This window comes from Equus asinus, chromosome 7, assembly GCF_041296235.1.
Source record: "Equus asinus isolate D_3611 breed Donkey chromosome 7, EquAss-T2T_v2, whole genome shotgun sequence".
Classification (NCBI taxonomy): domain Eukaryota; kingdom Metazoa; phylum Chordata; class Mammalia; order Perissodactyla; family Equidae; genus Equus; species Equus asinus.
The window spans coordinates 17,633,887-17,646,168 of record NC_091796.1 but is presented as its reverse complement, the minus strand read 5'-3'; the positions used below and the strand labels follow the sequence as shown (position 1 = coordinate 17,646,168).

Below are 12,282 nucleotides of genomic sequence, written 5' to 3'. Positions count from 1 at the left end.
TGACCTCTGGCCAAGATCCCCTTCTCCTGCCGGGTGGCTGCTGGGTTTGAGGCCATCTTGATCCAGCTTTAGAAACTGATGATTTTTCTTATTCATGGAGACAGATATTCTTGCTGATGGAAGAAATCCAATATTAATGAAAAGTGGTCATGATAGCATGCGGTTTGCACTTCGGCAAACAACTTTCACCTGTTACATCCTTTGGAGAACAAATTCTTCCAGCTCCTTGGCAAGGTGACTACCCTGGTCCCGTATCCCACCAGCCCCTTAATGAAGTGCTTGCAATACTTCTAAAAGGCAAAATCATGGGAAACCAAAGAGGGTTTCAGCTGTATGTACCCCTGCAGCCCGGCATGAAGAATGAGTAGAGCCATGAGGCCAAAGGCGTTGCTCATCCTCCTCCTGCTCAGTCTCCCTCGTGGGCCCGGGGAGCATGTGTCAGGCTCTCCTGGGGTCAAGGTCCTATTCCCACCTCAGCTGCCCTAGGTGACCTATATGAGCCTGGGATGCTCCCCTGTCTGGAACGTCCTCCAGAGTTTTGTTTTTTTTTTCTTTTCTTGCAGTTCTCACTGCGGTCTATCCAGCTTAGGGAGTGAGAAGGTTCAGAAGGCAGGAAGCTCAAAGAAGCAACAACACTGTCTTCCAAAGGTCCCTCGGTACCTGTAGCACTTCTAAGCGTTCACTCCTAGGAAGCTGAGGGGCCCCCAGCTAGTATTAACATCTTTGGGTAAGGAGAGCCTCGTAGGTATGAGCTAGGAGATTCCTGACCACCCACTTTCTTCCAGATAAATGGTCTTCCCCCACGCTTTGAGAAGACCTAGTGTTCCCTGAAAGATACAAGGAATGGCACTCAATTCCCCCATGACCATTACTCAGAATCCACTAGGGGTGACCATAAGAATTAAAATCTTGTGCAATCTGAGTCAGTTTTGTACAATTTCAGGTCAGAGTTCACGGTTCAAAGTCACTCCCAGGACCCAGTTGCATTCCAGGAGTTTAGCAAGAGACCACTCCCACCTGCAAATGTGTGCCTGTGGCCCCAGGGTGGAACTGGAGTGAAGCAATGAGGGAGGGAAATTTATAAGCAAATCTACTCCAACCAGGGGACGGAGTGTCAACACTGGCAGCTGAAGCCTGATCCAGTTATCTACTTCCAATAGAAATAAGCTTCATAACCTGGATTTCCTCATCTACAAAATGAGGATTGTACCATCCACCCAAAAGGGCTGCTGGGAGGGAAAGCGATGACGTCTTCAACATGCCTGGCTCAGCCTCCAGACTAGTAACCTCCAGCAGCCACCATGGACACAGTGGAAATGCTCTGCCCAGGGCAGATGCTCTTGGCTCTGCTTCTAAGTAGCTGTGTGACTCTGGGTAAGTCCCTTCACCCTTCCAGGTTCTCATCTTCACGTCTACAGAACAAGAGGTTTGGACCAGATGATCATTTTTGGATTTAAAATTTCGTATGCAAGACTGGAGGATGGGACCTCCACGTGGATGGACTTCAGAGACACTCCCCCGTGCCCTTTCCAGCTCTCTCTGCTCCCTTGTAAAAGTCATGATGTGATCCAGTAAATGTTGACCTCAGTTTCCTGGCTGACCTCCTGTTGGGTGATTACATTCCAGCTCCCGTCAGTTCCTCCATGTGTCAGCAGGATGAGCGGGAAAGAAAGGCACTGGCCTTGTGGAGGCAGCTGTCCCAAATTCCTGCTTGACTTGCTGCACAAACTCAGCAGAGGATGAGCTTATGGGATGCAGGGGCTGGGGAAGAAGGCTGTCATAACTCAGAAGAGTCTATGTTTGTCTTGGCTTCCAATCAGTGGAATTATGAGTATCATTATCTCGTATTAGCCTCCATAGTGAACCATCTACCTCACAGAGCTGTTAGTACAAATCAGTTAGACACTGCCAGTAAAGCACTTTGTAAGGTCATATAATTAAAGTTAATTACCTATTTGGTAAACATTTACAGAGTTCCTTCTGGGTGGCAGGTACTGTTCTAAGTCCTTTATAAATATTAACTCATTTGATCATCATGAAAACCCTATGTAGTACGTATTATTATTATCCTCTTTTTATTTTTTATTTTTGGAGGAAGATTAGCCCTGAGCTAATGTCTGCTGCCAATCCTCCTCTTTTTGCTGAGGAAGACTGGCCCTGAGCTAACATCTGTGTCCATCTTCCTCGACTTTATATGTGGGATGCCTGCAACAGCATGGCTTGACAAGCAGTGCGTAGGTCCACACCCAAGATCCGAACCAGCGAACCCTGGGCCGCCGAAGCAGAATGTGCAAACTTAACTGCTGCATCATGGGCTTGGCCCCTGTTATCCTCTTTTAATAGAACTGAGGCACAGAGAGGTTAATAACTTACCCAAGGTTACACAATCAGCAAGTGGTGGGGCCAGGATTTAACCTTAGCCAATCTGGTTCTGAAATCTGTGCTCCTAACCACCACACCAAGCTGCCTCTCTTAATATTACTAGTGATACTTGGCAAGGCAATCTACCATCACTTTAACATGGATTCATCTGCCCAACAATCCTGAGAAGATCCACTTAACAGAGCAACTAGATCAAGGTAGCAGAGGAAGTCACGAAGGATTGAGAAGCCACATATTTGCCTGGCATTAAAGGCGGCACCAGAGTGAGCAAGTGCAGCCAGCAGGTTGAACATCTGCTCATGCTTTTGAAACCTCCTGGACCTCTAACTTCTGAAGCTTCCATTGCCTGCGCTGCTCCATTGGGCCAGTGTTGGTTGACTTACATTATAGGCGTGGTTCCCCAGAGAAGACAGCAAGCTTATTTAAGGTAGGACTCTCCTGTATACCGTGTTTATTTCCCCCTCTCCCAGCCCACGGTGGGGCACAGCAGGTGCTCCACAAACACTTCCTGAATCCTTCCTCACACTTCCATCCACTGCTCTGTGGCAATGACACTCTCACGTCAAACAGTCCCCACATGTCCCTGACCCAATCACAGCCTCCTCCTTCCCCTCCAAGTAACCGCTATCCTGATTTTAATCACCTCCTGCATTTAAAGAAATAATTTACCACCGAACTGTGCATGCCAGACACTATGGTTTAATCTTTTTTTTTTTTTTTTTGAGGAAGATTAGCTCGGGGCTAACATCTGCTGCCAATCCTCCTCTTTTTGCTGAGGAAGACTGGCCCTGAGCTAACATCCGTGCCCATCTTCCTCCACTTTATATGTGGGACGCCTAAGACAGCATGGCTTGCCAAGCGGTGCTATGTCCGCGCCAGGGATCTGAACCGGCGAACACCAGGCCGCTGAAGCAGAACGTGTGAACTGAACTTAACCACTGGGCTGGCCCCTATGGTTTAATCTTGCCCATTTAAAAAGTGATCTTTTAAGTCTCTTTTAATCTGCAAGTCACCGCCCCACCTCTTTCTTTTCCTTATGATTCACCCATTGAAGAACCCAGGGCATTTGCCCTGTGAAGTTTGCCACAGTTGGGATCTTGCCCATTGTACCCTCAAGGGGCAATTCAACATTTGCAAACCATTTTACACCGTGGGCTTGGTCACGGTCCAGAACACCAGGTCCCTACTTCTTAGCCAACGTTTATCTAGGCAGATGTCCTACGTTCTTTTTTGAACAGAACAGATGGCATCAGCAGTAGATGAAGTTAAAAACCAACCGACAATCCCAACACCAGCACAGGAGCAGAAGCGAGGAGACCTGGGGTGGGTCTGGCCCGCCTCGTGGGCAGTGACTTCACCTCTAGGAGAATATCAGCATCCTTCTCACAGGGTCATGGTGAGAATGAAATGAGATCCTGGATACAAAATGCTTGAGAAACTGCAGAATGCAACACATTCTAACAGGCACCTTTAAAAATGAGCTGCTTCTCATAACGCTCCCTGAGTGTCAGTGTTGGCTCAGACCTGCCCCAGGGCACTTGTAGGAGAATGAGTCTAAGGCGAACCAATCCAGTCCAGCCTAACTGCACGAGAGTTACTAGCGTATTAAGACGTATTTGTTGTCGGATTTGTATGTGACTCTATGGCAGGGCCATTAAGGTGACAGGTGCTGTGACACAAAATTTTCAGCTTTTTAATATTTCTTCCTTCATGGATCATAAAACACTGCAGGGAGGTTAAGGGAATGCCAGATGTTTATTTAGCAACTGAGTTTCTGAACAACTTGTGAGACTTAGCAGCACTGATCCGAAAGATCATCCAGGCTGGAAGAGCTTCCCTCTAGCTCTCGGATTATTGACCATCCAGAGAAGGAAACTGAGGGCAGCTTTAGGCCCTGAGACATCGATCAACTGCCTCTCCCAAGCCCTAACCCTCTGGCCTCTGGAATACAAACCTACGTCTTCCATCAACTCTTTTTTGGATTCACTCAATAAATACTAATGTCAATCCAAGCTTGGCCTGAGGACATTTGTGTGGGATGCACTTATTTATATCTATGTTTATACTGATATCCTTACAAGGCTTCCTGCCTGGGCTCCCTATTGGATCACAAATTATTTAAGATCATGATTATGCATCGCCTATATATATTTACAGTCACGTTCCTTAACGATGGGGAGACATTCTGAGAAACACGTCATTAGGTGGTTTCATCTGTGTGTGCACATCAGAGTGAACTTACACAAACCTAGATGGTATAGCCTACTACACACCTAGGCCATATGGTACTAATCTATGGGACCATTGTTGTATATGTGGTCCATTGTTGACTGAAACGTCACTGTGCAGCGCATGGCTGGACACGTCTCTGTTAAAGTTGACAGATCCTCCAACAACGTACAAAAGGCCTGCAAAGCCCTTCCTCTTCTCAGCCTGTTGACCTGCACGTTTCCCTGGCAGCCGTGGTTCTCATTAGGGGCTGCCTGCATGTTTGCTGAACACCGAAAAGCAATGTTGTCTTATGCGCACCCTTTTGTCCTTTAGAATAAACAGATGCCAAAGTTAAACAGATTCTATACGCCTTTCTGACATACTAACAGCCTTGAGTGGAAGCAATGAAAAAACAAACCAGTAAGTTTATGTGTTACCAGCATAGCACAATTTCTGAGTCACTGACAAACTGGTGAATTGACTGACCTTAGGTATAACAAATACCACCAATTTGGGTCCAGGACAGTTGTTCCAGAAATCAGGCCACTGGATCCATCACGGGGCATTACTCACAGCGTAACAACGTTACCAGAAATCTGTTCCTCCGTCCGGCATGCGTGGGAGCCTTTTACAAGGGGAGTCAGGGATCTAAATGGCTGCTTTCTGAGGTGCGGGGAGCCCAGACAAAGCACAGGCTGTAACTTTCAAATGTGCAAAATAAAGCGGCTGCAGAAACTCATCACTAGCATATGGAAGTTTATGGGGAGGATGTTCTCTATCGATAAAATATTAGGTAAAAGGGAAGTCTTTAAGTCTGCCCCAGGGCCACGTGTCTGCATGTTTATTTTCCAAAAAGTCACACTAGGCACAGCTCATCCTCTCCACAGCTTCGCCAGGTGCCTCTTACCCAGCAGTCCATTTAACAGTCACCTCATCAACCCCCGCCTTTGTCGTGTTCTGTTGCCCTTTAGGCGGTCAGCGCTGAGGGCGGGTGGGCAAAGCATCCAGTCCAAACCTAGCCGGCACCAACCTCAGTGAATGCTCAATGAGGTCGTGGATGACGACTGATTTTCTTATTGTATCTAAACATCTTTCCGCTTTCTCTCTGCCAAGTCTTCCTCCCATTTCACGGGATGCTTTCTGACACACTAGGCACGTACCTTTTGCTTCAGCTGCAGCACCGTCTGCTTCATCTGGTGAAACTCCTTGCACGAGGCACAGCAGGTCCCAGCTCTCACCGCGTTCTCGGACTTCTCCTCGTGCCCTGAGAGGGGAGACGGGCTCGGTCCATCTGGGTGGCCGGAGGACATCCAGACCCAGAGGGACAGCATCAGGAAGGGCAGGCCCAGGGCAGAGCGGCTGACAGGGGAACGTGTGAGGGATAGAAGCTGGCGATTTTACAGTTCCCAGGTCACCGACAGCACGCCAGGGTCAGAGGACAGGGGAGGGGCCCTGGCCATACTTTGGGCTCAGATATTCCCATTTAGCATCCCAACGTCTTCCTCCTCTATGTGTGAAAATGTGAACCACGGCCCTTTTATCAGTGCCTTTCCAGGAGGCAGGCTCTATCAACCTGACGTGATTTATACTCCCCTCCGAGGGCCAACGATCACACGCTGTAAATTATCCCCCCAGCTCAGGCAACGGGTCTCGGGTGCATGGCTCATAAAGCTGGCCTTCATCGCTTCTGATAATCTACTGTTTAAAGGGAGCATGGCTAGGCCGGGCGGGGTCAGAGGCTGGGCAGAGATGTGAAGCCAGGATAGAAAACATGCCAGACACTCTGGACACACCCATCTGGGGCAAATGGGGCAGGCGCTGGGAAGGCAATCTGGCCTGTCCACTGTGGAGGGCCCAGTGTTGTCCTGTAGAGCATTGGGAGCTCCAAGGGCTTTTTGTAAAATCACATTTTGCTAATAAATGAATGGGTAAGTTAAATGTGACATGGCCAAGAATTCACACAGGTCTCATCTTACTGGCACCGAAATGGGCTACACAAGCCTGTGTGCTGGGGAAACTAGACACCTGGGTCAGCTTGCTACTGATGGGTAGGTGAAGACTACCCAGGCCTGTGCAGAGGGTGGCGTGGTGTAGGCCCAGGGTGGGCGTGAGAGGGTGTATGAGGGTTTGTTGGCGGGGGGGGGGGGGGGGGGGGGGGGGGGCAGGACAGTCTGACACCCAGGCAAGTGCAAACTCTCCTAGCTCAGAAGCCCTTTGGTGTTGGGCCAGGGGAGCAGATAACCACTGCTACCTGGAATGTCACCCGAGGACAGTCAAGTAACACATCTCCCAAGTCATTTCTTGGGCTTCTTGGCTCACGTGCTTTTCTTACTCCTCCTCTGTTCTGGGAAGCCCTCTTTGCTGTCTCCATTTGTGGAATCCTACCAACTATTAAGACCCAGTTCAAATGTTCTATGAAGCCCACTCTTTCTATCCATAGATGCTGCAGTCCTCTGAGATCAGGCAGCATATACCACGTGTCCCACTCAAACGGCGGGTATTCCAGGCTTCCCTGTGGAGGTGCTACTAGTGTACCTGCCAGCGTGTAAGCCATCTAAGAATCGGAGCTGCTTTTTGGTATCTCATATAGCAGATGCTCAACAAATGTTCATGAGATGGGGTATCATAGGTTGAAATGTCCCCAACCCGCATTCATACATTGAATTCCTAACCCCCAGTGCCTCAGAACATGACCTTACTTGGAAATAGGGTCATTGCAGATGTAATTAGTTAAGCTGAAGTCATACTGGAGTAGGGGGGCCCCTAATCCAATTTTGACTGGTGTTCTTATAAAAAGGAGAGATTTGGACACCAACTTCACGCCAGGTAAAGATGAAGGCAGAGATCAAGGTGATGCAGCGGGAGCCAAGGAATGCCAAGACTGCTGGCAAACCTGCAGAAACTAGGGGAGAGGCCTGGAGCAGATTCTCCTCCACAGCCCCAGAAGAAACCAACCCTGCTGAGATCAGGCAGGGTTGCCTGATCTCAATCTCCGATTGGAGTCTCCAGAACTGAGACAATACACTTATGCCCTTTAAGCCACCCAGATGGTGGCACTCTGTTACAGCAGCCCTAGGAAAGTGACACATGGATGGATGGGCTGTGCACTGGGAGAGCTCCACGCTCAGGTGCACCTTCCTCGTGCAGCCCAGCCGCTCTCTCCCACGGGGTCAGTCCCCTTCCTGGTGATATACATGGTGACCGGCGTTTCTGCTCTTTGGGAGGTGAGGGGGCCCACAGGCGACTTGGCAGCTGAGATCTCAGACCATCACCTGCAGCACAGCGCTGGGCATTCAGAGCTCACTGGCCACACCCCCATCCCTGCACCTCGTGGGAGGCCTGCGGCTTGGAGCACACAAGCTAGGAACACATGTCTTAAGCGAGCAGACTGAAGTAGTGAAGCAGTGCTCTGTCTAGCTGAGATGCCATAAACCCTTCTCTCTCATCCACTTATCCGTTCATCTGTTCATCCATCCATCCCACTCTCCCTTCCTCCCATTACGGAGCATCTGCCATTTTCCAGGCCTTGGAACCAGTCCTGCTGGCAGAGCCACGTCATCATGAACAAGAGTTAAAAACCCATCTTTCCATTTCTACTCTTCCATACTCAGCTGAACTTTCCAATTGTTGGTGTCATTAAGGCAACTTGATAGTTTCATGATGATAAACCTCTTTACCAGGTTCAATCTCTTTTACAGATTTGGGGAAAAAAAAAAAAACTAAGGTCCAGAGAAAGAAAGTAATTTGCTTTAGGTCTCCCAGATTGCTGTGTGCAGAGAAGTGCACTTACAGGGTCTGAATCGGGCATTGTGGGGCCGCAGTGAGCCCACTATTGGGAGTTCTGTTGGGGATCCCTGAGAGGCATCTGCCAGGCACGCTGTAGGTGAGCGGTTCTCCAGTGTGATCACTAGACCAGCAGCATGTGGGTGCCTGTACTCAGAAACCAGAAACCCTGGGAATGGGGCCTAGTGCGCGGTTTTGAGAAAGCCCTCCAGGTGACTGAGGACACGCCAAGTTCAATGATCCCTGCTCCGGGGAAGAGGCTCCACTGAGTGACCTTTTACCTGAAGGTGCCAGGCCCGTTTGCTGTCCCTTTCTGAAATGATCAGAACACAGAGATCAAGATTAACTTTGTCCAAGAGCCTTTGAAGCTTCCACAGACACAGGAGGTAACACAAGAGTGAGCAGCGAGGGCTCTGGTGGAGTCAGACCATCAGGATTCGCATCCTGATGCTGCCACTCAGTCCCTTTTAGGTTGGAAGTCGCAGCTTCTGTGATCGTCTGCTCCTCAGGCAGTAAAATGACAACAGCACTTGTGACCTGGGTCGCTGTGAGGCGTCAATAAAATAACACCTGTAAGTTCCCAGAACAGTGCCTAATACACGGCAAGCGCTCCATAAATGTGAGTATCATTGTTATCGTTGCTATTGCTAAGTTCTCCACAAAACTATAGATGTGGGGTCGGGTTCTTTCCATCATCCTTTGGAAGGAGCTCTCAGAGGGCCTGAAGATAAATAAAAACACGTGATTCCTTTGTGTGTAGACCTGGAACAGTCTCTTCTGAACTGGGCTTCATCCACTCTGCAATTTGTCTGCAGTAATGTCAAACGTGGAGCTAAGATAATCCTGCATATGCTACATTAATAATTCACTTAGAAATCTGGGTAGACATCTCTGACTCTGTATGTTTTCAGTCCCCTCAATTCATGCTGTGCTCATGGGTCTCCAAGAAAAGCTGGGTAAAGGATCACATTTTGCTCCAACCCGCCCAGATTTAAAAGTTGTAATATTACAAATTAGCCACATGGGGGCGTGTAGCTCTAAATTTAACTGGTGTTGAGCAGGATCTCCATCCTAAGCATTAGAAATAGAATTCCTTACATACCACATTAATAATATTTAATAAACTCAGAAAAACTAAAGAATGTTCCCAGAATACTTCATGCGGGTAGTGTCACAAAGGAACAAAATATGTTTGTTTTTAAAATTGACAGTGCAGGTCTGTGCCCTGGCAATAGTTCTCAGTCCTGTGTCACATTACAACCACTTGGGGGTGCTTTCAAAAATCCCGCCGACTAGGCTGCACCCCACCCATCGGGGGTCACAACAAGGGAACAGCGCCAGCATTTTTTTTACAGCTCCCTAGGTTGAGCACCACGATCTATGGATTAGTGGAGCTTGAAAGTTATATGAAACACCTGGCTGTCCCCGGCACTTTGAACTGTAATAAGTGATCTCAGGGGCTATGGTCACTTTATCAGAAAATAAACAAATGTTGGAAAATAGAAACCAGCAAGCTAATTATTGTGGAGCCAACATGTCCTTAATTTGTCTCCTCACTGGTGCTACAGGCTCCCTGGGATGACTGAAGTGGCTCCAGCCACATATTTTCAAAGAGAAAAAGGGACTGTGTGTCATTCTTGCCTATTAGCCAGACGGCTGTGTCACCATGTCTGTGCATGCACAGCAACCTCTCAACTGTCAGAGGCAGTGCCCAGGCCGGCCCCTTCTGCTCTCCGCCCGCCTTTCTAACAACTAGCGGAGGCTGTGTTCAATTTTAAATTCCTCTAACTATAACGTTATAGACATTGGACAATGCAAAGTTTAACCAAAAAAACAGGCCGAGGGAGAGGAGGTTTCAGATCCCATGTGTTTGTACTCAATAATTATCTCTTCATCAAAAAAAGTGACCTTGATGAAATACTGGGCTTATTACCCTAAAACAGATGACACCACTTAGCTGACTCTGTTCCAGAGGCAGGCTCACTAGGCCCCCAACTTTTCTTATTGCTGAGCTGACTATCTGATGTTAATTATTCATCTTCTAGATGTTGTAAGGAAGGTTTTCTGTTGAGAAGGTGTTGACATGGGGCATGTCTTCAAGGCTGGACACTCCCTTAGATGGAGGATAAAGGAATGAGGGCCACATGGGGCTCACAGGGCTGGTAGGGGCTTACGTCTCCTATGCTAAATCACACCCAATTGTGAAAAAGGGTGAAGGCCTCTTCGGAGCTCATCTAGTCCAGTACTCTTATCTACGGAGGAGGAAACTGATGCCCAGGAGCTGCCCAATGTCACTCAGCTGGTTCCAGCTACCAGCTCTCCTAACTTCCAAGCCAAGGAACTTTCCGCGGCATCACAGCTGTCAGTGAATCCAGGACACCTGCTTTTGCTGCTAGAACCATCAAAGCCAGCCTCTGCAACGCTTTCTCAGTGGCCCACCACTTGAGTTACGCCTCTAACTTTCAGGGCATACAATGTGCCGCCTGTCCCGTCTCGTAATCTTAATTACATGTATGAGTTACTCCTCTCAGTCCCTACCCCGCAATGTCCTGGGTTACCGGTGTTGGAATGTTTTTCTTAGTAGAATATTAAAACCAAGCGCTAGTCCTCTGTGCCTATGTGGTGAACTCAGGAGACACTGAATTGTCTCCTGAAAATAGTGACTGAATAGTGACTGAAAATGAAATACCGAGAAATTCCTTTATAATTCTGCTGCTCGGGGCCCAGTGGGGCAGGGTGACAACAGAGAGGTGTTCAGTTTTTTTTAAAAAACTATTTGTAGTTGTTATATTTGGAGGAAGGTGAGGAGGGAGGAGGAAGAGGAGAGAATGTGCAACCTAGGCGGATCTGCGCGGTGAGTTTTGTGTTACAGTGGAGCTCAGCGGTACTACCGCCAGACAGTTCTTGCTGATTAAAGAGAAGGACATCTCCCACCGAAGTCACTGTAAACATGAGCAAACTCTCTCCCAGTAGGGCAGAGCGGAGGAGGACCGTCCTGTTTTTGTGCATTAGATGCTCGGCAGCCCGCAGCATTTAACTGGCTCCCCTCTGGACCTCCACTGCTTCATCTAGCGATGAAAACATCGTCGTCTGAAAGTCGACCAGAGGACCTAACCCAGTTCGGGGGTGGGGAGTGGGGACTGCCAGAGCTCAGCTCTTCAATGCTAATAAGTTAGAATATTCCTAACTGTATTTCTGAGGACACCATCATCGTTGAGATGTTTATAGGTGTTTCTGAAGAAAATAATTCTGGGAAAGGTAGGTTTAATCAAAATTAACATTCTTTCTTCATGGCAATCTCTCTCAGAGCATTTAATGCACTCGCAAGGTGGATCCTTAAGAAGTGGGTGCAGTAACACCTTCCCCAAACATCTGAATGGCTGAGACAAAATACGTATTTACATGAAAGTAATACTAGGGAAAGAGCAAAAACAATTGCACATCTATGTCCCTTATAATTATGACAGCTCAAGTTTTTTACTGAATTCTCAGCCTTAGAAGTCAAACTGGTTATCCCTTAAAGTTCTCGATCTCTTGTACTGGAACTGTGTTTGAAAATCTTTTTCTTTCTTTTTTTTTTTTGAGGAAGATTAGCCCTGAGCTAACATCTGCCACCAGTCCTCCTCTTCTTGCTGAGGAAGACTGGCCCTGAGCTAACCCGTGCCCATCTTCCTCTACTTTATACGTAAGACGCCTGCCACAGGATGGCTTGATGAGCAGTACACAGGTCCGCACCTGGGATCTGAACCGGGGAACCCCAGGCTGCTGAAGTGCAATGTGTGAACTTAACCACTGTGCCACTGGGCTGGCCCCTGAAAATTTTTTAAGAAGTATAATTCATCTCTCAGGGAAACAAAGAGAGGAGCATGGTCCCAGGACCAACTCAACACAACAGATGGTTCATTT

The 12,282-nt window shown here is 48.1% G+C and overlaps 1 protein-coding gene across 3 annotated transcripts in view; it reads right to left on the bottom strand.

The window, feature by feature from the left end:
• Nucleotides 1–12,282, bottom strand: part of CCBE1 (collagen and calcium binding EGF domains 1) — a 241,280-nt gene that overhangs the window by 14,449 nt on the left and 214,549 nt on the right. For all 3 annotated transcript variants that reach the window (XM_014859067.3, XM_044774812.2, XM_070512932.1), the window contains one exon: nucleotides 5,754–5,857. In XM_014859067.3, the coding sequence (XP_014714553.1) occupies nucleotides 5,754–5,857 (104 nt within the window). The remainder of the gene's footprint in view (nucleotides 1–5,753; nucleotides 5,858–12,282) is intronic.